Source organism: Ammodytes marinus (genome assembly GCF_949987685.1).
Source record: "Ammodytes marinus genome assembly, chromosome: 22".
In the NCBI taxonomy this organism is placed as follows: Eukaryota; Metazoa; Chordata; class Actinopteri; order Uranoscopiformes; family Ammodytidae; genus Ammodytes; species Ammodytes marinus.
In genome coordinates, this window is record NC_137226.1 from 17,839,354 (window position 1) to 17,854,346 (window position 14,993).

The 14,993-nt window shown below is 41.6% G+C and overlaps 1 protein-coding gene across 1 annotated transcript in view; it reads left to right on the forward strand.

The window, feature by feature from the left end:
- Positions 1-10,057: 10,057 nt before the first annotated feature.
- ttll12 (tubulin tyrosine ligase-like family, member 12) overlaps positions 10,058-14,993 on the forward strand; it is a 36,271-nt gene continuing 31,335 nt past the window's right edge. Inside the window, exons 1-4 of the mRNA XM_080051428.1 lie at positions 10,058-10,240; positions 10,468-10,628; positions 12,673-12,871; positions 14,095-14,254. Coding sequence (XP_079907554.1) covers positions 10,100-10,240; positions 10,468-10,628; positions 12,673-12,871; positions 14,095-14,254 — 661 coding nt within the window. The 5' untranslated portion in view covers positions 10,058-10,099. The remainder of the gene's footprint in view (positions 10,241-10,467; positions 10,629-12,672; positions 12,872-14,094; positions 14,255-14,993) is intronic.

The window sequence follows — 14,993 nt, forward strand, 5'->3', positions numbered from 1 at the left end:
CTGGCCAAGACCCTGTGGCCTGGTGGGGGGGTAAGAGGGATACCCTCCCTAATTTGTCTGTACTTTCAGATATACATGTGTGTCCAGGCCTCATCAACCCCCTCTGAGAGGGTTTTCTCTTGTGTTGGAAATACTATTAGTCAGGAAAGATGTTGTATACTGCCAGAACAAGCGAATATGGTCAACTTCCTCCAAAGAAACGGTTGAATCAAATGCAGTAGTCCTCACCAGTCAGTCACCAAAGCTTGTTCTAAAAATGTGCAATACTTTAAGTACCTAATCTCCATTATTATATTGTTTGTTGTATTTGATATTATGTAAATTGTGTGAGTTTTATTTAATAATAGTTTATTTGTATATTACTTTTATTTATATTGTTTAAGTTAATTGTGTTGGCACTTGGCAGTGGCACTGGAAATAAAAGGACATTGTTTTTTGACAAAGTGTGTGTATTTTGAGTTTTTAAAGTATCATTTAAAGTACCGTTTAAGCACCTGAACTGTTTAAAAAGTACCGAATAGTAACCGGTATAGGAAAAAAACAACCGATACCCAACCCTATTCTACATGATTTGGAAGCTATTTATAAATATGTTAAATATACATTGATTAGGACTACACATGTCAAAATTAGTCTGATACATGAGCCAAATTTGGAATAGTATTTCAAATGCAGTGATGAAAAAGTCTCCATGAAGGTATTGAAAAACAACAGTGTTTTTGTATATAAGACAGTAGCCTATTTTATTGACATCAGGAGAGCAGGAAGTTTAAAAAATCTCCTACTGCAGGCTTAAAACACATTCTCTTCCAACTGCACTTTGGCTAAGAAGAAGGTGATGGTCTAAAGAAATAAAACAAAATGCTTCTATATTTAAAGCTAATAGGCTACATGCTTCTTGCTGTTCTGAGTTTGTTCCTTCATGGTTGAATGAACTAATTGGAACTCGCTTTGGATAAAAGCGTCAGCTTTTTCAATGTAATATAATGTCCGTATAAACGTTGCTCATGAATGTCAGAACGTCGATTGTCCAACTTAAAGTGGCTATGAGGAACTTTGGCGGCTGGTGGCCCCTTTGGACAAAAGCGGTAGTATTTTTACTACGCAAGCTGTCGTAAAGCTGTTTTCTAGCGAGTGCAGGCCGGTGCGAGTCAAATGATTTGGACGCAATATAGGCTAGTGCATGTCCGTGTTGAAAGTCTGAGGGCACGGAATCTTTTTGGATCTGTGAGAGTGGTTATTGACAACTAATGCCAGTCAGTGCCACACACACCTGATTGCAATGAGTTGATGCAGTGTCACTAACCACTGTCACGGAGCTGAAAGATTCCGTGCCCTCACAAAGCGAATGAACGAGAGACGGCAGTATGGATCATGATGAGGTAATGTGTTTATATGTTGTTGTAAATAATGACTATTTCAGATTAATAATAGGCATCTGATGATGATGAAGCAAAGTAAACTTTGTTTTAGTACCGTTCATTCACTTAGGAGTAAACACAGCAGGACTAGTTCACTCCCGTTAAATTGTTTACACTTTGCTTGGCAACGCCCTCCTCCCACCCGTCTATCACTCTCCCTTTTAGCTTTTTATTGTTCTTCATTGAATTTTCTTTTTTTCTTTGATGGTTCTTCCCCGTTATCAGCCATTATGACGACAAATAACTGTCTCAAACAAGGTTCCCCTTCCCTTACCTGGAGGGATAGGCTACTCAAATCGCATTGGACGATATGAAAGTGTCTACCGGGAGAGATTTGGCCATACCGTTTATACCGCGGAAAAAAACTGTTCATGTTGCGGGAGGAAACTGTCCCTCCGGATCCCTACTGTTACACTGCAGTTACACCGCTGCGCCACACGGGGGCTCTGCAGCAGAGTTCTGGGGCCTCATTTATCAACGGTGCGTACGCACAATAGAGTGCGTACGTGGCTCACTAAGCAACATTTGCGATTTATCAAAAGTATACTTGACGGGAAGAAGTGCGGTGTTCCACGCACAATATAACCCATGCGTACGGACAAAAAGTGGAGAAAGGAGAACTGGCGACTCCAGTCGGCAGATGAATGAAGTACGAGAACGAATGTGTCTGTGTAAAATTAATCGTATTAAGCCATGCATGCATGTCATACATCGGGAGTTCCTTTGCAAAACGGATAAAGCCATTCTTACAATTAATATGCCTCGACCGATTTTTCCATGGAGTGATACCAACAAAAACAAAACGAATTAGGATCTTAAATAGCCTACAAACGGAGACATATGAGTGCAAATAAAAACAAAATAGCAACGTTCGAATAAACTCTGCAGTTATTAAAGAATAACCTATCTGCATGTTGTGGAATTAATTCTGATAATATTGAGGTGGAATACAGCCTATTACTTTTACACTGACGCTGTTCTCGATGCCTCAGTCAGGCAGACAGGAGTGCACCTTTTCATACACTAATGATAAGCCTACTGTACATCACATAGGCTACTGTGATTTTTTTCACGGCTTTTAGTCCGTTTTATTTATGTGTTTTTCTTTGTGTTTAAGCACGTCGCAATTGTGTTTTGAAAGGGACTGTGAAGTTTATTATTAACCCTCCGCCGCCCGTCACTGCCCCTGGATGAATTCTCCGAATCTGTATCTCATGGGGGGTCTCAGTGCCCCCCGCTCGTGGCACAAACACTGTTGTGTGAGTGAGGATATGCACTTGTTTGCGTCCACTTTTATGTCGGATCACTTCTTTTTATTTCGGCCACAGCGTTCACAGAGATCGCCACAGGCTGCACTCTATCGCCTTTACGCTCACACTGCCACCAAACTATATTTTCCCTGTTCGCCACTTCTCCAACGGCTACTTCGGGGTGACCGCAGTGATCCACACCGTGTGGAGTTTATTTTTCCATTTCCCTTTCAGTCGGCGATTGCCACTACCGCCTTCATGCACTCAGTAAATGATATTCATTCGGGCGTGTCGATGACTATGTATGGGTAAATATGGGCGGTACGTGAAGCCCGCAAAGGCTGCGCCACATTTAGAGTTGATTGTGATTTATAAAGGGAAATAGGCGTAGGACGTGAGTGCGCACTGCTTCATAAATCGGAAAATATCTTTCGCACGCACTGCCCTAAATCCTACGAAAGCAACCTTCTAACGCAAATCCTACGCAAAGTTTGATAAATGAGGCCCCTGGGCTGTAATACAGCTTCTCTACCCTCAACAGAAGAAGCCTCATCTGTTGTTGTAGCTGTTTAGCATGCTGTTTAGCTCCGGTGTGCCATCACTACAGTTAACAAACCAACTCCGTGTCACGGTGGCAAAGCAGCTGGTATTAACGGTCAAAAATGTAATCGGGCAAAGGAAACTTGCTGCTGTGTGCGGCGCTTCAGCGTGCTGCTGCCGTGACGCAGAGTTGGCTTGTTTTAAGCCGCAAACTACATGGGTTAGCTCTTGTGAGCTAGCTGGCTAATAATGACATATTTAGCATCTACTCGGGGCTTAACCCCCGTGCTGTTATTGGTGGAGACAGATTGATGGTTATTGGTCATCATCATCATCAACCTTTATTTAAACAGGCAAAAATTGCTAAGAAACAATGTCTTATTTAAGCAATGGCCTGGTAGGAGGTGAATGACCTCCTGGGGGGAAAGGGGAGAGGGAGAGAACAAGACAACACTGTACTATAGCCAGTAAAATCACACATAGACAACAATAACATATTCAACATAGCAACAGAAGTTAGACAAACAGCAGTAACATACAGCATAGCAATAGATAAATGTACTAGATCACGGTGAGCTTAGACTGAAGCAGCTACAGGTGTGCTTTATACATTTTGTTAGGGCCTGTTTGAAGAGTCTAACAGAGGTAAAGGATTGTAACTTTAGGGATTTTTGAAGTTGGTTCCAGCTGTCAGTGGCCGCAAACTGGAAGGAGGAACGGCCCAGGGAGGAGTATGCCCTAGGAGCATTTAACAGAATGAGGGGGGCAGAACGGGTGTTGTGTGTAGGGTGGGGGCGCAGGTGAAGAAGAAGAGGTAGATAGGGAGGAGTGACACCTAGAAGAGTTTTAAAAACCAGCATCAGCCAGTGGATGTTGCGCCTGATGTACAGGGGTGGCCAGTTTACCAAGGTGTAGAGGTCACAGTGATGGGTCCTGTACGGGGCGTTAGTTGCAAAACGAATGGCCGAGTGATAGAGGATGTTAAGCCGCTCAAGTGCTCCTTTACGGGCGGACCTGTAGATGACATCGCTGTAATCGAATAGTGGAAGGACAGTAAGCTTAACCAGGGAGCGTTTGACAGAGGCAGTGAATGAGGAGCGGTTGCGATAGAGGAAGCTGAGTCTGGCTTTTACTTTCGATTGCAGAAAGGACAGATGTTCAGTGAAGGAGAGCATGCTGTCAATCCAGACTCCCAGGTATTTGTAGGAGGACACTAGTTCAAGTTTTTGGCCTGTAGCAGTCAGAATGGTACCATCTTGGAGGGGGGGCTTACAACCAAACCACATGACCTTGGTTTTAATGGGGTTTATGGCCAGTCCGAGGGCAGAAAAGCCAGCCTGTATGGAGTGGAAGCTCTGCTGAAGTGTTCCCAGTGCAATGTCAGGTAAGGGGCCAGTGGCATAGAGAACTGTGTCGTCGGCAAATGCTATACCGTGATATATATCCATATCGTGATATAAGATTACCTATATCGTGATATAAGATTTGGTCCATATCGCCCAGCCCTAATATAGTGTATGAAGCCTTCTTCACCATCTCTCAATTTGCTGACTTCATTATGAGTTTGAACAAACCTCTTTTGATGTTCCACACCACGTTCCCATGGTGTGTGGCTTTGGTGGTAATTAGGGATGGGCATAATTAATCGATGATCGATCATTGACGTTAAGAAATTTGTCGATCAATTGATATTTTATCGATCAAAAGGAGGTTGTGTTGCATACTGTGAGTCTTGAAGCATTTATCACTATGCGGAAGCAATACAAAGAAATCTAACCACCAGGGTGCAATGTTTTATTATTTTTAAGTTGTGTTGTCATGGACACTGCTCCAAACTGGACGTTACAGTTTTTCGACTGGTACTCAGGCTCAATATAGCCCATTAGGCTTTGAAAGCCTTTGCCTTCAACGAACGATAGCGGCAGCATATCCCTGCAGTTGTTTTGGTGATAAGCTGTGTAATTTATGTCTCTGACCGGTGGGTATCACACCGTTTGCAGACTCGAGTGGCAAAGGTGGTCATGCTAGTCTGCGCCGTGTTGCTACAACTAGCTTGGTCTCATTGAAGGTTGACATCTATATGTTTCAGGCGAATGTGATTCTGCCATGTGTTTTCTTTTTCTTATTTTTGACACCTTTTTGTCGCACTTGCACACAAGCTTAACCTTTTCACCATGTCGCTTTTCAATCTTCTTAAAATAAAAAAAATAAAAACGTGCTGGGAAATTATTTACTTACTAGTAATTCTGTAACCAAGTAGTGAGTCACCTGTCGTTCAAACGTTAAACCGACTAGTCATGTGCACTCATTGTCTTGAGCCCTGATGTTCTCAATGTATAACCAGCCAATCACTAATTTTTATTTTTACTTATTTCCTAGACTGGATATGTACCAACTAAAATCCTCACTTGAGACTGATCTACATGCAATGCGATCAGGATGTCCACATAGCCAAGGAGGAGCCTATCCTGTGTTCCAAGATCAGAGTTTAGTTGTTTCTCTTCCATAACTTCTTGAGGTCAATGCAACGTCTGTACCAATGGTTCACCCTGCAAATGGAATACAAAACATGTTAGCCACTCAATATCCTGAGAGGCTGAGTGGCTAATAGTCCAGTTCAGGGGCAGAAATCCAATACCCAATCACAACTTATTTTAAAGGATTCCACCACCAACCGGGGTCACAGCTGAGCAAAGCAAGCAATGAATTATGTCAGCCAAAACCGAGGGATAACGAACATTTCCTTTTTAAAGGATCAGTCTTTACCTAAGACATCTTTCCAATTGCTGTATGCCTTACTCTAAAATAATCCTCAAGATTTTCTAATTATTTTATACCGCCCCATCTTCTTCATCAGAGTAAAACATTGAACTCAATACAACACAACATTCATAGATAAAAGTCTCAACTTTTGCAGAAATGGAACCATTTACAGATTACCAAATAAAGGACTTTATTTTAAGAAGGCTTGCATATTTAAGGACTGCATATGAAAAGGATGATACTTTAGGACACTCGAAACAAAAGATAAAGACAGTAATCATTTCAGATGAGGAACTGATTCCAACGACAGAAACCTTTGATGTAACACCTGTTTCTGTTGAAACTGATGCAGGTCTTCATAAGAGACATCTGGAATTGCAGACACACATCTCTGTTTCATGTTGTCCTTCCTCTGTTTTGGAAGATGAGGATCAGACTGATGATCAGCAGGATGATGGCTGGATAGTTATACCTATGATCGTGTCCGACCTTAAATTTGAACCAGAAGATAAAGACCAGGTTGATCAAGAAAAAGTTGTGCAGGATGATGGTGAAACTGGAGAAAAACGAAGACGGTGTGAGGTGCCTTTGCTAGAACCAGAACCAGTCCCACTTTCAGCTTCTTCTCAGATTGAGGTGTTTGACACAAAGCCATGCTTTCTACTGCACAACAGACTACAGTCCTACTATGAGCTAGAGGACAGCTGTGAAACTGAAGACAGTCGTGATTATGTGTCTGAAAAAGAGGATGAAGATGATGTTACAAATGCACAAACCAGGAGCCTGGTGTTGGAGTGTTTGCAAAAACTTAGACAGTTAATTACTGCCAAAGCTTGTTCTAAGCATGTTCAACATGAGAACAACAAACACATGTTTTCAACAAAAGATGATGCAATAATCATTGATTCTGACGAAGAGGATGAAAGTGAGAAAAAATTACAAAAGCAGAAAACAATGATGTCTTCAGGCCCAGAGGAGAGAGGAGAAGCCACGTATAGTCAACACAGAACACATTCACCTGAAACTGTGGATAGTTGGTGTGGATGTGTTACAGAACATGTCCAGAACAACAGACTCCCAGCCCCACAAGAAACGTCTAAACCTCATGACCCACAGTCTAAAGACGTGATGCAGGATGCATACTCTGTACTCTCACACACTATGCAAAAGGCTGGTAAGACAATTTCAAAAATAGAGAGTGTAATAATCATTGACTCTGACACAGAGGACGACGATGAACAAAACTACACAAAGGAAAACAGGGAGAGATTGTTTTCTTTATGGTGAGTGGACTGTGTTGATGCTCCATGTGTTCAACAAAAGAGACATTCACCTGCAACTTCAGATCCTAGTCCTCTGATTCCTCGCTTTGTTGTTCGTGAGTCTTCTAAACCCAATCACTTAAAACTTCTGAACAAATCTAGATTCCTAATTGAGGTGAAAGATGAGCCTCGGGCTCAGACTCCCTACAGCAACCGGCAAAGAGACTGAGTCCTGAAAATAAGTCGTACATAAAGAATGGCAGTGTATAAGTAATAACTATGTTTGTGTTTCTTTAGTGTAAACCTAAGGTGAACTCTGGGCTGTTTGCTCAGTATTGTAGTGTTTAAAAATGATTCTTTAAATCTGATCCTTTTTATTGTATTCATTGTAAACTGTCAGCAGTCAGCACAGTGTGCTGTGTGAAAATTCTGTGAGCATCTAGTCCATGTCAATTTTAGCAGATTGATTGATAGATAAGGAGTATTTGTGGTTGCTAGTCTATAACAGTACTCTGCATACTAGTGAATACAAACCTGTAAATAGTCACACACAAATAAATTCCTTGTGTGTAGAGGTAGTAAAAATGTAAATGGGTTTTTGTGCATAGAATGTAAAGCAGACCTTTTTCCATTGTATTTTAAATACTTGTGTACACATAGGGACATGGTGTATTCCCTTAACCGATCTTTTTTCTATTTTTGTAAAATTGTTAAAAGGAATTCGACATTTCCATAATATTATTGCACAGTATATTCTTTGTTATATATTGTTGTTACCCTCTTTGTTACTCTCTGAGAAGCTCAACCCTAAGTTTTACATCTGTCAGTAAACAAGCATGAAAGCACATCACTAGTGAAATCTGATCTTCATAGGAAAGTGGTAAAATCATTTGTATCGAAATCAAATCTACTTCTAGTATTGACAAGAGTACGGATAGGTGCCAATATTGGTCCTGGTATTGATATAATCGTAATGATACCCATCCCTAGTCATGAGAGCTGTTTCCCTGCCTTGTCTGCCTTGTACTCATGTTCCACAAGGACTATTTAGAAGGATGAAATCATTTGGTTCTCACTTGACATGGACACAGTCTCTCAAACATTGCTTACCGTGTTGGCGACACAACGCCTCATCAAATAATTTGCATAATTGTCAAGATCAAGTTGAGTATTAAGGAAGGGTGACTAAACACATGCTTAACAAGTGTAATCTTCTTTGGAAGGAATAGCCAAGGCACCCAAACCTACAACAGTCTGCTTATGCTGACACAGCAAACCGGCATAGGAGCGTATGTCCAACCTATTATTATTGCAGTGCACTGTGCTATATGTTTTTATCATCCGCTCATCTGTTGAATGAAAAAGCCTCTTCTCTCATGATGTGTAGTGCATAAGGATGACTCGTTCAGTCATTCATTGCTATGGGTTTGTGCTGCTCCCATAGCTCGAGCCAGGTCTCCAGCCTCCCAGGTTCCTCAGTGTGTAAGTAAAGTTAGTTCCTCCAAAATCATATTTCCAATGAAACTGATGATTCCAACGGTGGACCTCCTCCAAATGGAAAACTTAAACTGAGAATACAAAAGTTATATTCAATAACGTGGAGAGAGATAAGCAAACCCACAAGATTGTTTTGGCTACGAAGCAAACAGGGACACACTCATCCAGCAGCTCTGGATTTTTAATCTTGTACAGGGTCCTGCACACCTTCAAGGTGTCTTTTGAGATGACCCTGTAAATTTGATCTGAAACAGTATATGAAAGGACCTTTTTGACAGCCCTGACTATTGCAGGTGCGACCGCCGCCTGCCTGTAGTGCCTGTTCTTTGTTCTTCCCCTTTGCTGTTCTTTGTTTCTCTGCAGGTACCTTTGTGGGTTTTTTATTATTCAATTTAACCTTCATTAATTGATGTGTTATGTTTTCTGTGTTATTTAAATTGCATTATATTTCCAGTTTTGGAGGTTTGCCAGCAATAAGCTTTGTGAGTGTATTTGTTCATACATCTCCTTTGTTTTATCCATAGCATTTTTAATTCAAAATGTTAATGCTTGCTTAGTTTTGATGTATCTAGTTTATTTTATTTATATTTTAATAAAAATATGTATCCCCTGCCTGTGTTTCTATTTAGTTAGTTTGCTTATGTTGTTTTATAGGAAATTTAATTGGATACACACACAGTGTAGCACATTAAAAACTCAGAGTATTAGGTACAGGAAATTGATGTTGGTGTTTCTTAACAGTACTTTAAAGTATTAAGTAAAATAAATTATGCAGAACAACTTCCATTCACAGTGTTTTCATATTCTATCAGTACAGAGTTCATGTATTATATTATTTATATATTATTACTTATATATTTTTATCAAAGAGTAGGCCTATGGTCTACCGTTCTCTTCAGAAAAAACTTTCATATATTCTTAGGTGATTTTGTGAATTCATGTTTATTGGTCAAGGTAGAGCAATTTGTATCCACTTCATTTATGATATAACTGAAAATCCATTTTAGCAAGTAATTAGTTATTCATTATTGAGAGTAGCCTATCTATATGTTTTTTGAAGAATAAGTGATAAATAATCACTTTTTTTTGTCTGTTATTTCTTTTTTGTTAAATATGATGCCATTGCTCAGTTTCGTGTATGACATGAACATGGATGTGATGAGCCTTTTTATATTTCTAAATGTCGTCGCAATAAAGAATTTAATTTATTTTTTGTAAAGATCAGTGGTGCACTTTAAGATGAAGATCAGCAGATGGAGCCATTTCCTTTCCCATAATGCACTGCTGGCTCCGCTGTCAGATTCCCACTTCCGGGTGTTTTCAAGCCGCCGCCACCCCTCCACGTGAGAAATATAATTTCTAGGCGATGTCAACAAACCCGGTCATTATGAATGGAGACGAGAACGAGGAGTTCAAAGTCTTCGTGGAGCTGCACAGCGGGTCGCTGCAGTCCGCTGGAATACCTCAGATCTATTGGAGGAGCCTGCATCACAAACTCTCCAACGAGGTCTGTCCTAAATCTCAATACACAGCACAGTGAGCCCACTATCCACACGTGTACAGTAACCGTAGTCCAGCCGTGGAATAGTCCTACATTACAGTTCAACAGAAGAAGCACGTTTTAGTTTTATTTTATCAATGTGTAGCCTTCTTTAAATCAGCACTTTTCCCAGTGGAGTCTGGTGTTGAAATGAGAGAACAGGTTCATAATACCCTTGTTATGATGTGTTATAGATATATGATGCCGGGGAAGTTTTCGGAATCATGCAGTTCCAGCAAGAAGACGAAGAAGACGAGGACAATGAGGAGAAGGAAAGGAACAATCCTGGCGCAACGATCAGCTGTAAAGTTGTTGTGACCCGGGAGAGTGGACTGCAGGCGTCAGAGCCGACCAGGTGAGGGCGCCACAGACCACAAAAGCCCAATTCACATTTAGAAATAATGTATGAAATGTCAAGGTGTTAACGTATTAGATGATCAATTGAGTAGAATATTTCGATAACAACTTCTGAAATATTGAAGAAATTAACAGCCATTATATACTATACAGTATTATATGTATATTTTTTTATTTATAATATAGGCCAACAACCTATTCATGAGACATTATATTTCAAAGTGCCCCTTTTAAAAAGTCTGGTTATATTTTATTGTTGAATGTTTTGCCTTGATAACATTTATAATGCAACTCTTCATAATCACATTTTTAAATATGTAGTCTGCTATACTGGAGGATGCTTGTTGTCAAAAAAACTTTTTGTCAAAATCATTGAATATCTCTTGGGGGAAAATTCTTTGTTATTACACAGCCTAGAGTCTCTGCAAAAGAGGAGAATGCTAGCTACAGTGGGCACCTTTTTGTTGACATACCCGTTCACAGATCCTAGGCTGTGTATTACACAAATATTTTCTTTCGTTAGGAGATATTCCAGGATAATAAAAAAAAAGTGATTTTGACAACAATCGATCTCCAGAATCGCTGACTCCACCTTTTTAAAAGACACTTTTCATGACCTAATTTTTGATTTCATAATGTCAATTTTCATTAGTGGAGTTGTCACTACCTTTCACCTTTATTTTTTATTTTCTTAACGATATTTTTGGGGCATTTGTATGCTTTTATTGATAGTGCAGAGAGACAGAGGTGAAATGGGGCAGAGAGGGGAGTGACATGCAGAGAACGACCGCGGGCGGGAATCGAACCCGGGTCTGCTGCTGGGCCCGGCCCGGGGGGGGGGGGGACGCCCTACCAACTGAGCTAAGGGCGCCCCACTACCTTTCACCTTTGAGCCAACCACATACAGTGTGCCTCCCTCAAGCTAGTGAAGACGGGAAAGAGACATGGAGACAACTATTTGTGGATCAGAGAACGCTTTTAATTGAGGGGAGTTTGTCAGATAGTGTAGTTTCTGGGCTCCGTTTCATCAGATACCGGTGTGAAGTTTAGTTGATAAAATGAATCAGGCTTGATGAGGTTGGTAGAGCAAACTTTATTTAAAACAGAATGTCAAGCCTGCGTCAGTCTGGGTTTGGCCATCACCCAGCTTTCCAATTCTCTATCAAGAAATTCCTACCGAGTATCTAATTGAGGAAATTCTACATGAATCCAAAAAACCTAAACATTCTCCCCCGGCGCATGCCTTTCTTTAAAGTCCTTATCCCAGGACTTACCCACTTTCCTGATAGGTCACCTTCCTTTCGACAGGTCACCCCCTTCTCCCTCTACCCTTCTTCTGATTGGTCAAAGCCTATATAAATCAACCCAACTCTGGGGTGCCACCAAGTCTGCACAGAACTCCAAACCTGCACAGCGCTCGGTCAAATGTGTAAATTAAACGAGTTCCGATGCATAAATTAACCAAGCTCGGGCACTCGAAGTCTGGACAACTTCAACTCTGTTTCAACCGTTATGGGCCTATAAATCTAGAAACCCTGTAGCTGACCCCAGCACACACACACACACACACACACACACACACACACACACAGACCAGCTATGGACATGATTTAATGATCAGCCTGCATGTAGAGAGCAGTCCTCCCTGGGGTCAGAACAAGACATTAAGGTCAGAGTGAAAACAAAAGCCCTTCTGGACATCATGGTTAAACACCTTGTGACTGATTTCCCATCATGTATTATTCTTATTTCTGTGGGAGACTACAACTAGCGCCAAGAGACATCCTGTTATCCGGTTGTCTGCAAGACGGCTCCCTGTGATTTACAGCATGTTCACAAAATCAAAAATCTGCATCCCTCCTGGCCTTAACACTGGAGCATAATAATTCAGTTGTACAGCAAGGCGTGATAAAACATTTTTTTCTAAAGTCTGTATATTGACTTAAATAAATAATGCGTTTTTACATTGATGTATCTTTTTTTAAATGACTCTTTTTAACCTGAAGTTGTGTCCTTCTTCCTCCCGTTCATACTGTCTGCAGTGTGTTCCTGGTGGATCACGCCTGGACGTACCGCGTGGAGCACACCCGTCAGCAGCTGGAGCAGATCCCGGGCCTGCTGCCCAGGATGGCCTCCCTCATGGGGGTAGACTTCCACGGCGAGGCCCCGGACCCAGACACGGTGGAGATGGTGATGGAGCGGATGTGGAAATACAACCAGACTTACCAACTCGCCCAGGGGGTATGTCAGCTGCTCTCAATAATACAGTTAAAGCCACTACGAGTAACTATGTCCATTGGCGGCCCCTTTGGACAAAAGCGGTAGTATTTTTACGGCGCCAGCTGTCGTGAAGCTGTTTTCTAGCTCGTGCCGGGCGTGCGAGATTCAAATGATCAGGAAGCAATATAGTGCATGTCCGTGTGTTGAAAGTGTGAGGGCACCGGACTCTTTTCGGCTCTGTGAGAGTGGTTAGTGACACAGCATCAACTAATGCCAGTAAGTGCTACACACACCTGATTGCAATGAGTTGATGCAGTGTCACCGAAGTACTCTCACGGAGCTGAAAGATCCCGTGACCTCACAGAAAGCGAATGAACGAGAGACGGCAGTTAGTATGGATCACAATGAGGTAATGTGTTTATGTTGTTGTAAATAATGACTATTTCAGATGAATAATGGTTGACTCATCTGATGATGATGAGGCAAAGTAAACTTTGTTTTAGTAGGCTATCGCTCATTCATTTAGGAGTAAACCATAGATAGTAGGAGTAAACACTGCAGTTCGCTCCCGTGAAATTGTGTATACGTTGCTTGGCAACGCCCTCCCGCTCGTCTACCACTCTCCCTTTTAGCTTTTCTTCATTGCATTTTCTTTTTTTTTCTTTGATGGTTCAGCCCCGTTATCAGTCATTATGACGACAAATAACTGTCTCAAACAAAGCTCCCGCTCCCCTTCCCTCACCTGGAGGGATAGGCTTCTAAAATCTTTGCACTGATGGTCTCGTTTGCTGTTAAAGGTCATTTATGATTATCAGAGGAAACATGAGGCTGTTTAAAAGATATTTAAATGTTACTCGGAGCTGCTTTAAGGGTTTGGGGTCACTTTGTGTATTTACCGCTTTTATATACAGTCTATGGTATTAACACACACGTCTTGTAGTTTAAAATAATAAGTGCAGCCCAGTGCTTGTTCCTATGAAGGTGGAATTCACAAAGGCATTGTGCTTAATGGGTGTAATGGCAAGGCAAGGCAAGTTAAATTATATAGCACAATTCAGACACAAGGCCATTCAAAGTGCTTTACAAGGGCAAGATTAAAATACATAATACAAATTAGAAAAGCGAATTAATAGAAATAAAAGCTAATGCATAGAAATAAAACATTTAAATACAATGAAATTGCAGGTTAAAAGAAATGGCGCTCTCTCTCTCTCATCTCCTGCTGTTGGGTTTGTGCTGTGCAGTCCGCAGAGGAGAAGGTTCCGGTGTGGTACATCATGGATGAGTTTGGCTCTCAGGTGCAGCACTGTGACCGGCCCAGCTGTGGCATGGCTCCCTTCTTCTACAGCCAGGCCCAGCTCACCTACTCTGTGCTGTGGCCTCTGACAGACCTGCAGGAAGGGGGTGAGTGTTGGAGTCACTTGGGTTACATAGTAGCATCTCAATAGCACAACATCACAGAGTGCTTCACAAAGGACACAGCTGTTTTGAAACTGCAGTGATTAGCTGATTTAGGGATAGTTCAAGTGGGGTTGTTTGAGGTACTTAAAGAGGACCTATGATGCTTTTTGACTTTTATGACCTATAAACGTTGTTATGATGATTCATAGTCATGCTTAACCATACTAAATTATCAAATAATGACTTACATGCATTTCGACGTATTCCCTGCTGACCGTCTGGGGTGTCTGTGCAGAGCACTAAACACTATTCTAGCCAGTCGAGAAGTCACGTCTTCAAAGCGGTCTACCCTTTCATAATTTGTGACGTCGCATAAAAATTCGTGACGTGACCACGCGGATGTTTCCATGTATGGTAATGCTGTCACTTCCCTGTTCGCGTCTGCCTCGCGCCCTTATAGGTCCATGCTCGCGCTTCCCGCCACTGAAAGTGTTCCGGAAGGAAGGTAACCAATCACAACGGAGTGGGGTTTGCAAGAGGGGGGGGAGGGTAGCGGAGATGGCCGATGCACAGGCGGAGGGAGCGGAGATTGCCGAAGCACACACACTCAAGTGTTGACAGGAAGTGCTGGATCGCCAAAATAAGAGAAAGAGCTTCCCGAAAATCAACATAGTTTTTTGTGATGTGATTCGTGTCAGGTTGCTCTATAGCAGTGTAAAACAAGAAATTAAGAGCAGAAAAG